This window comes from Solea senegalensis, linkage group LG5 (genome assembly GCF_019176455.1).
Source record: "Solea senegalensis isolate Sse05_10M linkage group LG5, IFAPA_SoseM_1, whole genome shotgun sequence".
Lineage (NCBI taxonomy): Eukaryota > Metazoa > Chordata > Actinopteri > Pleuronectiformes > Soleidae > Solea > Solea senegalensis.
In genome coordinates, this window is record NC_058025.1 from 12,909,579 (window position 1) to 12,927,226 (window position 17,648).

General features: G+C 38.8%; 3 protein-coding genes across 4 annotated transcripts in view; 1 reads left to right on the plus strand and 2 right to left on the minus strand.

Annotated features, from left to right (window-relative positions):
- commd10 (COMM domain containing 10) overlaps window positions 1-17,648 on the minus strand; it is a 721,199-nt gene that overhangs the window by 210,683 nt on the left and 492,868 nt on the right. The window lies entirely within an intron of this gene.
- Window positions 3,949-10,397, plus strand: LOC122769495 (phospholipid phosphatase 1-like). Its single transcript, XM_044026052.1, has 6 exons — window positions 3,949-4,442; window positions 6,881-7,032; window positions 7,122-7,402; window positions 8,007-8,064; window positions 8,258-8,434; window positions 9,473-10,397. The coding sequence occupies exons 1-6, from the start codon at window positions 4,385-4,387 to the stop codon at window positions 9,596-9,598; spliced, it is 852 nt and encodes a 283-aa protein (XP_043881987.1). The 5' UTR covers window positions 3,949-4,384; the 3' UTR covers window positions 9,599-10,397.
- On the minus strand, window positions 12,700-17,444 carry LOC122769481 (ATP synthase subunit alpha, mitochondrial-like). 2 transcript variants are annotated; one of them, XR_006360432.1, is made up of 12 exons: window positions 17,323-17,444; window positions 16,759-16,834; window positions 15,484-15,653; window positions 15,204-15,377; window positions 14,781-14,947; window positions 14,366-14,666; window positions 14,028-14,252; window positions 13,834-13,941; window positions 13,599-13,743; window positions 13,358-13,508; window positions 12,992-13,270; window positions 12,700-12,958 (listed from the first exon to the last, which is right to left on the minus strand). XR_006360432.1 is itself a non-coding variant. In XM_044026034.1 (11 exons), the coding sequence occupies exons 1-11, from the start codon at window positions 17,380-17,382 to the stop codon at window positions 13,192-13,194; spliced, it is 1,656 nt and encodes a 551-aa protein (XP_043881969.1). In that variant the 5' UTR covers window positions 17,383-17,444; the 3' UTR covers window positions 12,700-13,191. The 2 variants fall into 2 exon arrangements, 1 of the variants encoding a protein (XP_043881969.1); XM_044026034.1 differs by having other exon boundaries at window positions 12,700-13,270.

The following is a 17,648-nucleotide window of genomic DNA, read 5'->3' on the forward strand; positions in this document are numbered from 1 at the left end:
CTTCAGCAAGATAAAGAAGCAAGATAAGGAAGGAATTATTGTATGTTTTATTGTTTGTTCTTAGGTCTATTAGGTCACAGGTTTTTCTATTTTATCTGTTTTATTTATTTATTTATCTTTAATGTACAACACTTTGTTTCAGCTGTTGTTGTTTTTAAAGTGTTTTATAAATAAAGATTGGATTTAATAAAGAGGAGAAAGACCCTTTATGCTTGCTTTTATTTTGATTATTAATATTATTGTTATAATGGAAAAAAAACTCAGATGAACAATAAATGGAATGGATGGTTGATTTTAAAAGTATAACTTTGTCTGGAAATTATGAAAAAGAAGAAAAGGGAACACTTTACAATTGATATCTTATTTATTCAGCAATACATTATATGTATCTGTTATTTCAGAGAATTCAACAAAGGCCTGAAGATTTGTACATGAAAGATTCATTTTTAATTTTTCTACTTTTTGCCAGCAACTCACCCAAATCCTAGTGTGTATGAATTCATGGTGTCATACAAACCTAGGCCAGGTGGGCATAACAAAAAATGGTAAAGCACAAAACTGTATGTCTCTGTGTCAGTGTACTTTTGTTTATTTGAGTCCAAGCCAACAAGAGGAGGAGCCTTTGAAGAAAAACACATTGCTGAGGGTCTGGGGGACACTAAAAGCCAAACGAAAAAACATTATTTTCTGTTGTACTTCTCACACACAGTTCTCCTGTACTTGACTCTGTAAGTACATTTTTTATTTTGTTATTGCTTTTAACTGCACATTTTAACCTGAGGGTTTAGGAGTTGTATTTAATTCTGTCTATGAAGACACTCTTGATCAGATAACCTCAAATAGGCCAACGAAACATCGAAAACGTAATGTTTCCTGGCATTACGCAATATGAACTTTGACCTAATTTTGCATTTCATGTGGATTAAAATGCTACCAATGTGTAATTGACGTTAAATCCTGCACAAACATCAGGACCTGTCCTCCCACACTGGATTGTTGTTTCTCCAGCGACCATGTGGGTGTGTATATTTTTCCGTTTGTTACTGAACATTTCATTATAACAAGTTGGGAACTGTTTGACATGTTGCTATACTAAAAGCATGGTGGCTTTTGCTTTGCTTTCCATCATGTCTTGCAGGCATAGTCAAGGGCTGCCAAAGCAGTATTGCATGTGGAAATCTGAAAAATTGCTGTGACTGGGACCTGTGTGACAGTGCCACAGCCACTGGTCTGATATTCATTTTTTTTTTTCAATAAATAAATGATTGATTAAAATTGATTAAAAGTTTCTCTCTGATCAAGATACAGCTTTGTGGTGTGCTATAGTCTGTTTATGATCCTTTTTCCAGAAGTCAGAACAGTGTATGTTTTATGTGCTTTTAGAATTCTGGTAGACTCTATTTGTGTATAGTACCATATCCAAAAGGTTTCAGAAGTTGAAATTCTTTCCCATGTGAATGTTTATATTTCTGGGGCCATGGCTGGCACCTGCTTTTCAGGGAACAGCTTTAAACCATTGACAAGTTGTGTAAGTACTATTTATTACAACACTGCCTCCTAGTGCCCATATTAACATACAGTCTTATCCTGTTATTTGCTGGGGCCTTCAAGAGAGAAAAAACAAATCAGTATGATTTCATTGCAAAATAACAATGAAAGTGTCATGAACAGGGACAAAGAAAGGGAAATCTACTTTGCAGTAAATGTTCACCGTTGTGTTCTTAGCCTAGAAACTATCAAGTTCTCTTCAGCCAGTAACCCATCTGTCATCCAGACACAGATATCCTCTGTTCACCAGCAGGATGTGCGGCTTCTCTTTGTGACTAAAGATTATCAGGAAGGAAAAGTTGAGAAAAGTGTGACCGTATGAAGGACTAAATGCAATTTAATTGTATTTAATGTTTTCAAAAAAATCAAGTTAAATGAACTGTACAGTAAAGTATGGTTATAGCATAGTAGTCATTTATATAGGGAAGTAAGACCATCTTATTTCTACAGTAAGTATGCCATGGTATACAATGGAAAAAGGGTGACACAAGGGTGGACCATTACACACACATAACTGCACCCCCTCATGATCAGACTAGACAATCTGCCCCCAGGTCATTTGAGTTTGAGACCCCAGCACTAGGCCATCACTCTTTACAAATGTAAATGCAAGATGTTTAATTGTGGTAAAATGTTTCTCCAATGTGATGCGACACATGCTTCTTCTCACTCCTTTTCGATTGTCATTAACTTTCTTTTTTTTCCTGTGTTTTACTATTTTTGCTTCCTCTATTTCATTTCTATATTATGTTGTGCAAAGAATTTGTTTAGTAATAATCAGGAAGTGCTAAGTGGTTTATTTGTCAGCCTGTCTGTTATAACCAACATTTATGTTTAATAAATACATGTACTGTAAGTAACAACCTGGCCCTTTTCTTTTAAATCAGTGGTTCCCAAACTTTTTCATACCAAGTACCACCTGAGAACACATTGAGCTCTCAAAGTAACATCATCACCACCAACGTTAAAATACAGTGGTGTAAATAGGCCAAAGTCAGCTATACAGACTTTTCACAGGAGACAGATTTATTCTCAATAAGGTAGCTTGCGCTCTTCTTCACATATACTTCTGACACTGGTATAATGACACACGATTAAGATTGAACGAGAGATATGGTGATTCTAATTATTATTATTTATTCATTTTTGTTATTTGTTTAATTTTCTACGCACTCATGGCCAAAATTGCTCAGCTCCACTCTGATCACACATCCTGGTATACACAGTCGAGCAGTATTTCTGATTTTCTTTCAAGTACAGTATCACCTGAAGAAGCTTGTTTGAGGTGGTGTGATGTGCTGCTTTGATGATGACAGTACATTCTCTCCTAACCACCCAGCAGAGTCAGTCACAGACATATGAGTCACACTGACTGGGAGGAGGAGAAGCTCTGAATCAGCCCACAACTGTGCAGAGACATGCAAGAACATGATTGGCCCATGATGACCACTTCCTGCCTTGTGCTGCATTGATGGCACCTCGAAAATTCGATACACAAGTTGTACAATCATTTATTTGACTGTTTACTTGACGAAAAGCATGCAAGTGTAATTGATTAATAGGTTAACAATATATTTTGGCCTATTAGACAAGAATAGTAGATACTGGACTTTTTACTGATATCCGATATGCTGATATATCGGGATAACCAATATCAATGTACAGTATACACATTTTTTTCCCTGCTCCCAACTGCAGAGGTAATTTAGACCCTTCTGTAGTGAAATTAACAATATTTTGTGCACTTATGTCGCAGCAGATGTAAATATACATTTTCTTCATTGGGTAAAATAAATAAACATAAAAAACAATAAAATTGTGGAGGGTGCCAACATAGAAGTTAGTCCTGTGTAACTGTCACACCACCAGGGGCTCCAGGAAGAGATCATGTGTTGTCTTGAGTAAGAGTTTCTTCAAATAAAGAAAAACAAACTAACAAAAAGCAACTGAACTAATCAGTACTGCACACAACACATTTGTAGTCCATCAACAGTGTAATGATATTAGTATTATAATTACTATTGTGTTGTTATTGTTAACTGTACAGTAATATTTGCTTTGCTTACAGGTGACATCTTACTGCATTGGTATTTCCTTACAGTCATTGTGTGTGTGCGTGTGTGTATATAATACATATATTAGTATATGATACGATGTGTATGTGTTCTCATACAGCCTTCATTCATCTTATTAATTGATTAGACGATCGGTTGAACTAGGAATTTACTACAGTAGTTCAAGTTAGGATATTTATATCTAATCTAAGATAAGACGAGATAAAGATATGATAAGGTGTACTTTATCTAATACGTAAAGCTATTTCTTGCACTGCAGTTGCCTCCACTGCAGAACTAATTTTTCCCAGCACCACGTGAAGGCAGCGTGAATCACAGCGGTTGCGTTCACACTACTGCGTGATGTCTCTTATCCCGGGTCAGGACGGTGTAGTGAGCGGATGAAATCCCGCAGTGTTATGATGGTTTGTGAGCAGTTAAAATGGTGAGAGACTCGTAACGTGTGTGGTGGTGTCTAGACTAGGTTTAGCTTTTAGTCCGTGTTCTTGACTTAATGTATAATAATTTACCTGTTTTTTTGTTTTTTTTTTAAAAAGCAAACTGGTAGTTTGTAGCTCATCGGACAGTCCACGGAGTTGGTGGTAGGACAATGACACTGGTGTGTTTAAATTTTGTGCTGGGTTAGGGTTAACCCTAAAACGTTTGCGGCAGAAAGATTGCGTCTCGTCTTAAAACTTAAACTAGCCGGCGGTCACTCAACCCCAGCCGGGACAACCAGGACAGGACATTTCATACAGTCTCTTTGCAGAAGACAACGCAACATGTTCGAAGCCTCAGGAATCCCTCTCATTCTGCTGGACATTACCTGCCTCATCCTCGGTATGTAAATCTAATCTCCTCACGAGTTAATCCGTCTAAATGCGTTGTACACTTTATTTAACACTCACATTATTCTGATACGGCGACTGTTCCAATGATTCACGTCACTTTTATTTTCCCACACAGAAGAAAATGCCAAAATATGCGTTTAATGGATAACACTAGGGGTGGGAATCACAGTACCTCGCGATATGCGATACACAGTCCATGATATGCCAATAATATCAATATACAACGATTCTGGCATATTGATTCTGGAAGGATGACAATATATCACCAAATCGATCCAATACCATAATACATAAACAAAAATATAGCAAATTAAGATTTACACTATACATACTACAACACAAAACACTTAACTCAATGTCCAAATTAAGTAGGGATATTGCATCATATACAATAGAATATATACAATTTTCTCTGAAAGTCTGATCCGTGGGACAGATTACAAACTCAAGAGTGGGTAAACAAATCTTTTTTTTCCCTAAACGTCATGCAAATACACACAGGGAAGCCTTGAGGTTAAGAGAACCAGGCAGGAAGAAGAAGAAGATGGAAAAAGGGCAACTAAATAGTCCCACCCTGTGTGTGTGTGTTTTTTCTCCAAGCAAAATTGTATTTTTAGCTCACTGTTTGGAATGTAACCATAGCACAGATACAGATACATGCTGCAGCAGGACTGTATGATAAATCCAACAGTGTAGCAGTGATACTGAAGTAAACATAATTCACCAAATCCCTAAACCACAGAAAATAAATCCCAGCTTTGGTTGTCCACTGTATGCCAGTCTTCTCATATTGTTGTGGTGCTGGCGGCAACAGTCTACGCAGCATAATCTCTATTTACAGTCCTGTGTCATCACTGTGTTCTGTATAAACTGCTGTTTATATGTTGTTGCTGCTGCTGCTGCTGTTGCTATCATGCTCACACACTTCTACATTTTCCTAAAGTAAAAGCAGAAACACCGCAATTACAAAATACTCACGTGTTGTAATGTAACAAAGGACAAATACTTTGTTACTGTACTTGAGTACAAAATTCATGTGTCTGTACTTTACTTGTTACTTGTTATTTATATTTATAGCAACTTTTACTTAAAGTAAAATACTTGAGATTGATATCTGTGTAATATCTGCTGTATTGTCTCATGAGCTCATACCTACATATATATACTGATATATATTTTGGAATTATAGGTTTCAATGGAAAGTAGGATTTATATTACATAGTAGTAATAGACAATGTGGAGACAATTCAACGTTAAGAGTCATGATGAAATACCTATTGAGTTTCTGATCTACAATTAACCTAAGGAAAGAAAGAATCCGTGAATAGTGTATCACTCCTCTACTCATCCTGCCATAATTCCTGGGGTTTATCTCACTCTGACTCATCCAGTCAGTGTAATTTTGAAAGATTAACAGTTCAGTCGCATCAGCACAAACCACTGATGTCACTCCAACATTAATTTTCAGTGTAATGTGGTCCTTGACAAAATGATCGTCTGTGAATATGTGTTCACTCATGTTGGCCCCAAAACACCGAAACCATGTCCAGCAATGCATTGTTTAAATCAGTGTCTCATCTTCATAATAATCAAAAAAGCTGCAGATAAAAACATACGTGTACAAGAATGTGTAACCAAAACAAGGTTTTATTGTGATTCCTATACAAATTAAACTCCTCGGGAGATATTTCCCTATCTTAATACATGAGTATTAATACTGAGTTGTCATGCTTAGTGTTCTGTAGTAATTCAAGCCCTCAAGTGTTTAATTCAGTTGTGCAACTTTTGTGTTTTTGAACGCAGAGCATTTCCCTTGCAGCTAAATGAAACACACGAGAGCCACTTATGAAAATCTCAGTTTTTTGGAGAGGACAGTGGGCGTGTCTGTGCAATCTCAACATGCCACACTTCCTCATGTCCGTAACTGAGTAGGTTTTAAAGTAAAGTCATTTTTTTAAATTTGTAATTTTACTTCAGTGTGTTTTTATTTTAAATCACATCTGTGCCAGAGTAAAATGAAACATAAATAAATAAGTGTAAGTAGGTGAAAACATTTGTGACCTTTGACCCATTTTGACTGATACATTCTGCGTTTACATATTTTATTTTGTCAGCACGTTCATTTGTAAAGGTTTTCCTTTAATTAAAAACAATTAATGTGAGATTTGTGTCCCCTTGTCACTTTTGCACTCCACAAGAAAGCTATTTTTAAACAAGCTACCTTTTTACTTGAACTAGAGTACATTTTTAGAGCAGTACTTTTACTTGTACTATAAAAAAAGTGATACTTTCCACCTCTGCTCATTGGTCTGATTCACATGCTGCGTAACACGATGTGCATTTGCATGACGTGAGACGGCAGACAAGCTGAAATCTGTCCCTGTGGTAAAAGTTAGTCATCATCTGCCTCTTCTTTGCCTTTAACAGTTGGACTTCCATTTTTCATCCTCACACCTCAACACAACCCTTTCAAACGGGGCTTCTACTGTAACGATGAGTCCATCAGATACCCTCTTAAAGAGGACACTATATCCTACCAGCTGCTGGGAGGAGTCATGATCCCCTTCACATTGATTATTGTAAGTCAACGACTTGAAAAAAGTTCAATGAATGTTTGTCATCCTGTAGAGAAGGTTACTTATTGTTTAAATGACATTCCCTGTTGCAGATCGTCTGTGGCGAGTGCCTTTCCGTTTACTTATCTCGCATCAAGAGACCAGCTTCAGGGACCAAGTATGTGGCGTGTGTCTACAAAGCAGTTGGGAGCTATGTTTTTGGAGCTGCTGCTAGTCAATCTCTGACAGACGTAGCCAAGTACTCCATCGGTCGTCTGCGGCCAAACTTCCTGGCTGTATGCAAGCCAGTCTGGGATCGCATTAACTGCAAAAGTGGTGGATACATCGAGAATTTCACCTGCACTGGAGACAATTTTCTGGTTGATGAGGCCAGGTAATAGACCCTGACATGAATGACAAAGAAATGGTTTTATTTAATTGAATTTAAGATGCTTTAAAACATGGAGTGAAGACTGGATATTTACCTGAAATTGTCTCTGTATAAGAGAAGGTGAATACCAGTGAATTATGAACATGTCTGACCCTGACAGTTTCTCGCTGTATTTGCTGTGTGTGAACATCAAACACCCGACTGGGCAGATCCATGTTTCCAGAGATTTGTCAGAGTTTGGCCGAGTTACTCCCATAACTATGTTGTACACAAACAAAAAAATCATACCGGATACAACTTTACTGTTCTTAACCTGGGAAATTTGGTGTCACAATATCAGAATTACTACAACACATAAGTAACCATAAAGCTTTAAAGTGTAGAATGCTACAAAATACATGATAAATATTCATAAACATCATGCATAAGCTACAATGAGGAACATGCACTCATTAATATATAAACTATCTATAATAATGATGAACTGGGTCATAGGGATTACATTGGACCCATATTTTTTATAACTCGAAAATATGATTTTTTGTGACATGTCTTGTTTAATAAGATTAATGACATTCTTCCTCATTTAATGTCTTCTTTTTCATAGACTGTCCTTCTACTCTGGCCACTCATCATTCTCTATGTACTGCATGCTATTCCTTGTAGTAAGTACATTCATTATTTCTTACAGTTACTATTTATCGCCCTAATGTCACTTACATTTAAGTAGAAAATGATCCATACACATTTACTGATAAAATATAATCAACATAAACTTCCAACACCCAAGTGTTGGTTATTTACCACACAGTGTAATCTAATAATAATTCATTCCTTTTATCCCTTTGACTACCACAGCTTTACATTCAAGCCAGACTGAAGTCAGAATGGGCGAGGCTTTTTCGTCCCACCGTCCAGTTCTTCCTACTTGCCACCGCTGTGTATGTGGGTCTGTCCCGAGTGTCAGACTACAAGCATCACTGGAGCGATGTGTTCACTGGCCTCCTGCAAGGGGGCCTAGTGGCTATTTTCACAGTAAGTTTCACTGCAAGATCTCATTAGCTTAATAAAAGTACAAGTCAAGGTTGCTACAAACAACTGGAACAAGGAAACGTGCTAATTATTTAAAACTGAAATACCATAATAGGGTTTTTATCTACAGTGTATATGTGCAAATAATATACACTGTAGATAAACACAACAAACCAGCTATTTTCTTCATTGACTTCCAGAGAAGCTCAGCTTCCGTGGAAGTGACATTTTTGCCAAACACTGTTGCGCCCCCTGTAGAGAAAAAAACCTTTTCTGTGTCGTCCCATAGAGAACAACTGAAGCTGAGCTTCAAGTGGTTTTATTGCGGAGGCAGCTATGGGAATACAAAAGCGCCATGTTCTAAACATGTTCTAGCACATGTTTAATATTGAAATGTAAATACCACACAGAACATATCTGATGCCATTTTAGAGGAGGCTGAGCTTCCCTTGCTGTCTTAGAGGAATCGCCACGGTGGGAAAAGTAATCTTACTGTTTCTCACTGTCTAACAATCACCACACGTTAGACTTTTAAAAGAGATGAACAAACATGTTAATCAGACTACTGCTGCAAGTATAGGTCCACATTTCCCAACTCTGTCTTTGACCTCAAAATATGAGAAGAAGAAGTAGAAGAAGAAGAAAAAGAAGAAGTAGAAAACAACAGCAAGAAAAATTTGGTGAAATCCAGACTGGTGCATTTTTGGACTTACATGAGACCAAATGAATGCTCTGTCAGCTTAAAGAAGATGAATATTTTGAAGTTAATGGGTTTAAGAAAGACACAAAATGGTGTTTGACATACTAACAATTTGCTGCCAGATAAAGTTGGCATCGTTTGTGACGTAATAGGTCAACTGGGAAATGCCTAATGCAGAAAAGGGGGTTATCTAGTGAAATGGATTTGGACACATTTCATTCAATAAATCAATTCCACGCTAGTGCTTGTATTACTGGGAAAAGGGCAGTAGTCCAATTACAAGGCTATTTTAAATTGTGTATGAAACTATATAAACAAAGACAACTGCTGTTTTTCTGCAGGTGTTCTGTGTGTCCAACTTCTTTAAGCAGCCAGTCAACGTGGTGGTGTCACAGGAGGAAGAAGCCTCGCCCTCTGGTTTCCCTGAAAACCCTTCCAGTTTGAACCACTATGGCAGCACTGACTGAATCTGAGGCCTGTGAGTCCATGTATAGGGCCTGTACTATACAGTGTACAGAGTACAGCTTGAAATTGCCCGAGAGCGCCTGAACACACCAATTAGTATCTGCAAGTCTCTGACCACTGGCTGTTTCTGTGCATTTTATTTCATGGAGCCAGCGCTGTCGTCTGTTACCTTTGGTGTGGTCGGTAAGCTTAAAATGCTCGAACATAAGCGTTTATACATAAGACAGTAATTGCACTTTATTGAGATATAAAGACGCAGAGGATTTGGGCTGAATCCCATATAATACACGCATATTATGGATCGAAATGACAAAACACAGTGCAGCGTGTCGGTTAACCGTAGACAAAAATGGCTTTTTACAGTGCGCACTTGTTTGAAATGTGTTTTTTTTTTTTTAGTTTATATTGGTCTGATGTTGCCATCTTGAATGAATGAAATTCCTTTTGCCTGGAATATAATGAGAGTCTGTGTGTACTGCAAGCAGGCTTGTAGGGAGCCTAGCACCTGTGTGAATAAGAAAACCTGGACTGTCCTTAAACTTAAATTGGAGCAGGAACTCATAAATGACTTGTTTTTTATTTTTGCCTTAGTCAGAATGCTGCTACCTGCTGTTATTCCCCTCGCCTGGTTTTATGTCATTGTAATGAATGGATAATGCAGTGAATTCATTTTTTTTTTTTTTACTATTTGTATTGGCTTTAATGTATTTTTGTCCACACAGAAGCTTTAAACACTATCAGTGCCAGGAGAGAAAAAATATTGGATGAATAAAGAGCTGCATTTTGCTGTTTTGATACAAAGGATTGTGTGTTTTGCTTGGTAAAAAGATATAATGTGAGTGAATGGGGAAAGTAAAAGGTGAAGGTTTTCTGTATTCTCAGGTAACATACTATAGGTTCCACTGAATCATTATTTAACCTTAAGAGACACAATTATGCAAATTTAGTGACACTTATTTTGACTTATCAGTAGAAAAACAAGCAAGGTTAGATACAAGAAGTATCTCAGAAAGTAACGGGACAATAGGATGAGCCATTTTACCCATCTTTTTTCCATCCCATAGTTTCTTGTGAAACTCAAGTTCCCCCATTACAAGAGTCATCATTCTCTGCACATAACTAATGTCATACATAAGATATTAAGCATGTAATTTCTAGGAATGTGTTGTGAGGAATTGGAAACTCCTCCATTTAAAGTTCCCATTGTCCTTCTCTTGACAAACCCTAGGTCGACCTATTAAGAAAATGTGACTTGGCAGCAAGTCACATTAAGACTTAGATTCAGTGCACAGTGCTGCTGTCAAGTAGAAACATGAACAATTACTTGCTTTATACTGTAGATAAGTTTACCAGAACCTTCTGTTCATGTTTATGTTTGGTTTGGTGTTTCGATCTGTATACTGAACTATATGGAAGCTAAAAAAAAAAACCTCACTACCCCTCTCAAAAACATCTCAACCTGAGAAGAAGAAGCGTATGCAGTAGAGAAAAAAAAACAAATAATAAAATATAGACAACTGAAAGCAGAGAGGAGATTGACAACAGACATACCAGTTTCAATACTTTTCTTAGAATAGGAAGCATCAACCAAAGCTAGGGAACACTTTCTGCTTCTCTGTCATTGTCGCCCTTTTCATAATGAGCTAATTCTCCACTGCCTCTCTAAAGCAGAATCACTTTCTCACTTATTGTTGAAACTCTACAATTTGACAATTCAATAGGTTCAATCTATTGATAAATGCAAGGAATAATATCAGTTTGTCTGGTGACTCACACAGTGTGTGCAGAGCCAAATTTGACGTTATTTGGATATGAAATTCAAGAGTTATCGGTAGAAATGCGACAGATATATTGCTAAAAGAGACAGCTTGAGGATTTTTTGATTCTTAATCAAATCTTCATTTATAACTAAGATAAAGGTTAAATATCAGACCCTTACTGCAGACTCTTTAATTTTAACCTAGAGGAATAACAGCTAATTGACTGGAGTGTTTCTTACATGATTACCTGGTCTTTGCCACACTTCACATATGTCCTTGTGGTCCCTTTTTCATGTTTTTTGTTTTTTTTTAACAAAATACTCTGTTAAATCATTGAAGAAACTGCTCTTGTTGTGTCTGAAATGTGACCCATCATAATGTCTGCTGCTCCACACAAGCGCCCTCTTGTTGTCACGTTGACCTCGACAATAGTTCTAATTGAGAGCAGCACCATTCACTCTCTCGTCACATGCCTTACTTTGTCTGGCCAAGCAGTGATGCTGCCGGAGAAACAAGTGACTAGCGACAGTGTAGCATGCAGCGACAGCTTCGAGAGCAATTGTTTTGCTTTAGGCCATTATGTCTCACATTTCTCTTTGGACACTGGAATCTGTCAGGCTCCTGTAAAGTAGCACGAAATGAGTGAAAAACCCCCAAAAAACAAGGTTCTATTACCAGATAAATGGTCTTAAACTCTACCCAGGAAAGAGTGAAGTAACATTGTTTTTAAACAGAAAAACCCAGAGAGCCACTTGACTTGAGAAATAGCGGTGTCTGTTTCATTATGACACAATAAAAAGAGACCAACTGACCTCACAGTGAGAATGATAAATTTACTATGTATTATATCCTCTGCGGAAAAGTAAAAGGTGTTAGTACTCCAGATTCCTACTACGTTGAGGTGAGTCATCTTTCAGAGCTCTCAGGGTCACAGTGTATCAAAGCCCGATCAGAGTACTAAAGATGAAACTTGATTCAGCAGAGCAGCTCAGTTGTCTTTGTGGGATCTATGGCCACCTACTGGAGGATGCACAGAATACCTCCTTAACAGTTATATACTATCCAAGTGTCAGCTCACTTGCTCACAATAGACAGCTGCTCTACAAATTCTGTTTTAGACAAATGTTTAATCATTCCAGTTGAATTGTTTTCAAATGAAAAACAACACTTTTAACACAATTGACAATCTCATAACAATTTGGCTGGTATGTGTAGTTTTCTTGACATTAGAGCCAGATTATCAATCTGTTGCAAAGGTAAAGAGTACATCCATGTAGATATGAGGACACGCAGACCAGTAAATACTTCCTCTCAGGTCTCAAACAAGACATAGGGACAGTGGATGGGTCACAGAATTTATTATAGTATCAAACATTTTACCACATCATTTAAATCATGTGAGGAACCAGGCCCACCCTTGACTCTTCACAATCTCTGTAACCAGTAATGAACAGCTACTTGTACATTTAATACCACTAATGTACCCTCCTGAAACTCAACTCACTAAGCAGATGACTCTTGAATGTGTAATGTTATACATGTTAACATGGTATTTTTATTTTTTTAACAATAAAAACACACATTTGATGTGTTTAAATAGAAGGTGTTGAATGTCCTACTCGAATGACTTGCTGATCTGTGCTCCGAGGGCACAAACCCAAACACTACACTTACTGCACGTAAGTGAACAACCAGGAGAATTTTACAGCACAGTAGGGTTGTAAAATTTTATTTGAAGAAATCTGTACATGGAGGTTTTGGCCTTCAGTGTGTTCACATATATAAGCATGGGGACAAAGACAGGGAGCTCACTGAAGATCAGGAAGTGCTATCCATTACTCAAAGCTGGACAGGAAGTTCAGTACAATCTGCTTCAGTTTAGCATCTGATGCCTCTGAGATCATGCCGTCAGCCCTGAAACATGGACAATGGGTTAAAAACTGTACACATCCAATATTTTTGTCCAAGGACAATCAAACATTACAGCAAGAAATGTCTTACCTGATTGCGGCAAGCAAGTCCTGTTGCTGGCTGAGGACATGCTGCAGGAAGGCCTTCTCAAACCTTGTGATCTTGCTAGGCTCCATCTTGTCCAGGTGACCTCTGACACCAGCATAGATGACTGTTACCTGTTCCTCAATGGCCATGGGACCTTGAAGGAAAGTCCGAGTTTAGTGGTCTAAATGTAGGACAATTTCAACTGTACAATTACTCGTGGCACAAAACCCCCCACAACACTCACAGTACTGTCCTTGCTTCAGGAGTTCAGTGAGCCTGACTCCCCTGTTCAGAAGCTGCTGGGTGGCAGCATCGAGGTCAGAACCGAACTGTGCGAAGGCAGCCACCTCACGGTACTGAGCCAGCTCAAGCTTCATGGTACCAGCCACCTATGTGGGGGGAAATTTGTTATTAAATTGTTGCCTGTAGCCCACTACTGCATTAAACACGTTTTGCATGTTTTCAAAGCTAGAACTTACCTGCTTCATGGCTCTAGTCTGAGCAGCAGATCCTACTCTGGACACAGACAGACCAACGTTGATAGCTGGGCGGATTCCCTTATAGAACAGCTCAGTCTCCAAGAAAATCTGCAGCCAACAGGTTGAGATAGTAAAGAAAACCGTATAAAACAGAACAGTTGATAGACGAAGACCATGAGGAGAACAAGACCAACCTGTCCGTCTGTGATAGAGATGACATTGGTGGGGATGTAAGCAGACACATCACCAGCTTGGGTCTCAATGACAGGGAGGGCAGTGAGGGAGCCGCCGCCAAAGTTGTCGTTCATCTTGGCAGCTCTTTCCAGCAGACGGGAGTGCAGGTAGAACACATCACCGGGGTAGGCTTCACGACCTGGGGGACGACGCAGCAGCAGGGACATCTGACGGTAGGCAACGGCCTGAGGAGGAGAAAAAGGACATTTACCAGGAATGCATGTGGGAATACCATCTAACTAAATTCTATCATCTCAATTACTGACATAGTTTTGACTGACAGTGGTTGGAGCCTCACCTGCTTGGACAGATCATCATAGATGATGAGGGCATGTTTGCCATTGTCTCTGAAATATTCTCCCATGGAGCAGCCAGAGTATGGGGCCAGGTACTGCAGAGGGGCGGCATCAGAGGCAGTGGCAGAGACCACGATGGTGTACTTCATGGCATCGGCATCAGTCAGCCTCTTGACCAGCTGAGCAACAGTGGACCTCTTCTGTCCGATGGCGACGTAGATGCAGTACAGCTTCTTCTTCTCTTCAGTTCCATCGTTGAAGCGCTTCTGGTTGATGATTGTATCAATGGCAATGGCAGTTTTGCTGGAGAGGGAAGTTGTTTAATCATTTAAGCACACACTAACAAGGACTTAAGCTTTACAAGATGAGTATATTTTTAAACCATATAAACACATTTCTCTAATTTAGAGGTTTTACCCAGTCTGCCTGTCACCAATGATCAGCTCACGCTGGCCTCTACCAATGGGCACCAGACTGTCAACAGCTTTGATTCCAGTCTGCATAGGCTCCCTCACAGAAATACGGGGGATGATACCAGGGGCCTTCAGACCCACACGTCTACGGGTGTTGGAACCAAGAGGACCCTGAGAAAAATACCCACATGTATTTTAATGAGCCATGAAGTTCATCTACTTATTGTAACAATGTAGAGAAAAATAGGAATTTGTTAGTTGGAAAGCACGATTTCTTTTTTTCTTCCAAGTCGACTGCAAAGTCCTGGTTCAATTTAATAATAGCCACCAAGTTTAACAGTTAATATCTGAGTATGACAAAAAATAAAACAATACTTATTTTTTTAAGATTTGCTGCTCATTAAGAAGAAAATAAATCTCAAATAACCTTTCCATCAATAGCGTTTCCCAGAGCATCAACCACACGGCCAAGCAGCTCCTCGCCAACAGGAACGTCCACAATGGCACCAGTCCTCTTCACAATGTCACCCTCCTTGATCAGCTTGTCGTTACCGAATACCACAACACCAACGTTGTCAGGCTCCAAATTCAGAGACATACCCTGGAGAAATAACAAAAGACAACTTGTTAGCAAGTTAGAACTTAGCGAAACTCAAGATATGAGCAATTCAGGTATATGTTGTATTAAAACCTAATTTTAGCCATACCTTCAGACCGGATGAGAATTCCACCATCTCTTCTGCCTGGACATTCCTCAGACCGTACACTCTGGCAATACCATCTCCAATGGACAGCACACGTCCTGTCTCCTCCAGGTCTGCAGATGTATCAGCCCCCATGATCTTTTCCTCCAAGATGGAGGACACCTCAGCCGTGCCTGTGAAATAGGACATTTAACTTAAAGAACACATATTACAAATGAAAAAGAAATCACTCAAAACAAGTAATAAAAAAACAAACAAAAAACCCTGACTGTTACCTATAATCACAATAACATTTAAACAAAGTTTGCAGTGACTTGCTTGACGTCTGACACTACAAAACTGAACCAGTTCCATGTCACTGAGGAGACGGAGCCATATTTAAGCAGCCTATTATGTGTGCCGTTATCTTGTTCGTATGGGGTAATGGTAATGAGAAACTCATAAAAATAACGTCCTACACCATGAATTCACATTAGTCAATTAAACAGATTAATGGAGTAGCCCTAAAGTCAGATATTCTGTTAATTCTCGCAAGCAAATGTATAGGCTCAATTTGAACCAATGCAAACAGGCTTTGAGACAAATGAGACAGTTATTCCACAATATTAGGGGAGCAACTGTTAATTGATTAAAAAAAAAACCCACAAAAACAATTGCAACATGCCAACTGTATTAATGTGCCAGTCTATAGCCAATTTTCAGTCTTAACTAAAAGTTCACTAAATATGATACTTAATTTTTTATTGTCTATATATTGGTTAACTGTTTCCAACAGTAATGGTAGGCAGTTCTATAATGTTTCCTGCATCACAAAAACACGAAACTGGTATTTCATGAAAATATTTAATTGCAGGTCAGCTGTGGCAAATTGTCTTTTCCAACATGTAATTAAAGATGTATTGCTAGATTAATTAATCACTCCATAATAGGTAGCCTCTGTACCTCCTGTATCACCACATATATTGAATCACCCTATATGGGAGAAAAGCACACTACTACCTGTCAAAACGAAATATGTTTTGGTCACACTTATCTGCATTATTGTATTATTAAAAAAAAAAAAACTATATATATATATATATCCATGTTAGATTTTTTGAAGAATAACTGCACTGTACTGATGGTTCTCAACGCACGACTCTAGAGTATTGTTACAGGGGTTATGAAGAGCAATGACTCTGGAAACGAAGTTACATCGATAACCTCCGTCAGTGACATTCAGGAGCTGGACAGAGTTGAAGGATAGAGTGTGTGTCCTGGGGTTGTTGTCTGTCTCACCTGTCTTCTGCAGCCATGGTCTGTGTGTGTGGAGGTGGTTGACCCCAACACAAGCGGCCGGTACAGCCTTGGACACCTGCGTTCAACGTCAGATCAGTTTCATTAAAGAAATACTGCATGAAAAAGACAGTTCAGTCATTACATCTGCAGCAACGGCTTCACACAATGTGCACTTTGAAAGTCGGATTGCTGAGAAAGAGGACATGCGCTGTCAGGCTTTCTGACCTTCAGAGCATGGCTAAATGAAGTGTTAGCAGAGAGCTACACTTACTAGCACGCGTGCTAAGTTTAACGTAGCTTGATGCAATGACGATGGCTGCCGATTTACAAGGGTAACTGAAACAATCACATTGACTTAAGAATTGAAAGATCAATAGCACCACAATATCGACGATAAAGACTAGTGCCGTCAAAAAGCCGCATACGTCAATGGTTGCCGACTTAGCTAGCTAGCGGCCTGCAGCGTTAACGTTACCCTTCACGCCCACAAGGTTCACACCGATATTTTAATGGAATTGATGCATCCACGCAGTATGTGTGCTAGTGGTTTGAATAAATACTCACAAATCCGGCCCTTCTTGGCAGGGTCCTGGCCAAAGCTGCTGCAACTCTCACGGATAGCATGTTGTCGGGTTGCTAATGACCTGTCCTCCACCACTGCCTGCGAGTGAATGTAATGGCTGAATGAACTCTTCTTCTATTTATGTCACTCATGACACATTTCCTGCTTGACGACTCAACTCTGCCACCTGGTGGCAGGAAGACGACACTGGTCGCCAGACATACATGATACCCATCAGCCAGTATTTTCTTTCTTTTTTTAAAAAACATTTATTTTTAGGGCCAGAAAATATTCCTGAAAAAAACAGATGAAAGCAGAACTCGTAAAC

Bases quoted from the DNA above. Each gene is read 5' to 3' on its own strand.
- LOC122769495 (XM_044026052.1), top strand. From the start codon at position 4,385: ATGTTCGAAGCCTCAGGAATCCCTCTCATTCTGCTGGACATTACCTGC. The intron at 7,033-7,121 runs GTAAGTCAACGA...TCCCTGTTGCAG, and splicing joins TCCCCTTCACATTGATTATT to ATCGTCTGTGGCGAGTGCCT. The intron at 8,435-9,472 runs GTAAGTTTCACT...GTTTTTCTGCAG, and splicing joins GCCTAGTGGCTATTTTCACA to GTGTTCTGTGTGTCCAACTT.
- LOC122769481 (XM_044026034.1), bottom strand. From the start codon at position 17,382: ATGCTATCCGTGAGAGTTGCAGCAGCTTTGGCCAGGACCCTGCCAAGA. The intron at 14,667-14,780 runs GTAAAACCTCTA...TTCCCTCTCCAG, and splicing joins ATTGGTGACAGGCAGACTGG to CAAAACTGCCATTGCCATTG. The intron at 14,253-14,365 runs GTGAGGCTCCAA...TCTCCTCCTCAG, and splicing joins ATGATGATCTGTCCAAGCAG to GCCGTTGCCTACCGTCAGAT.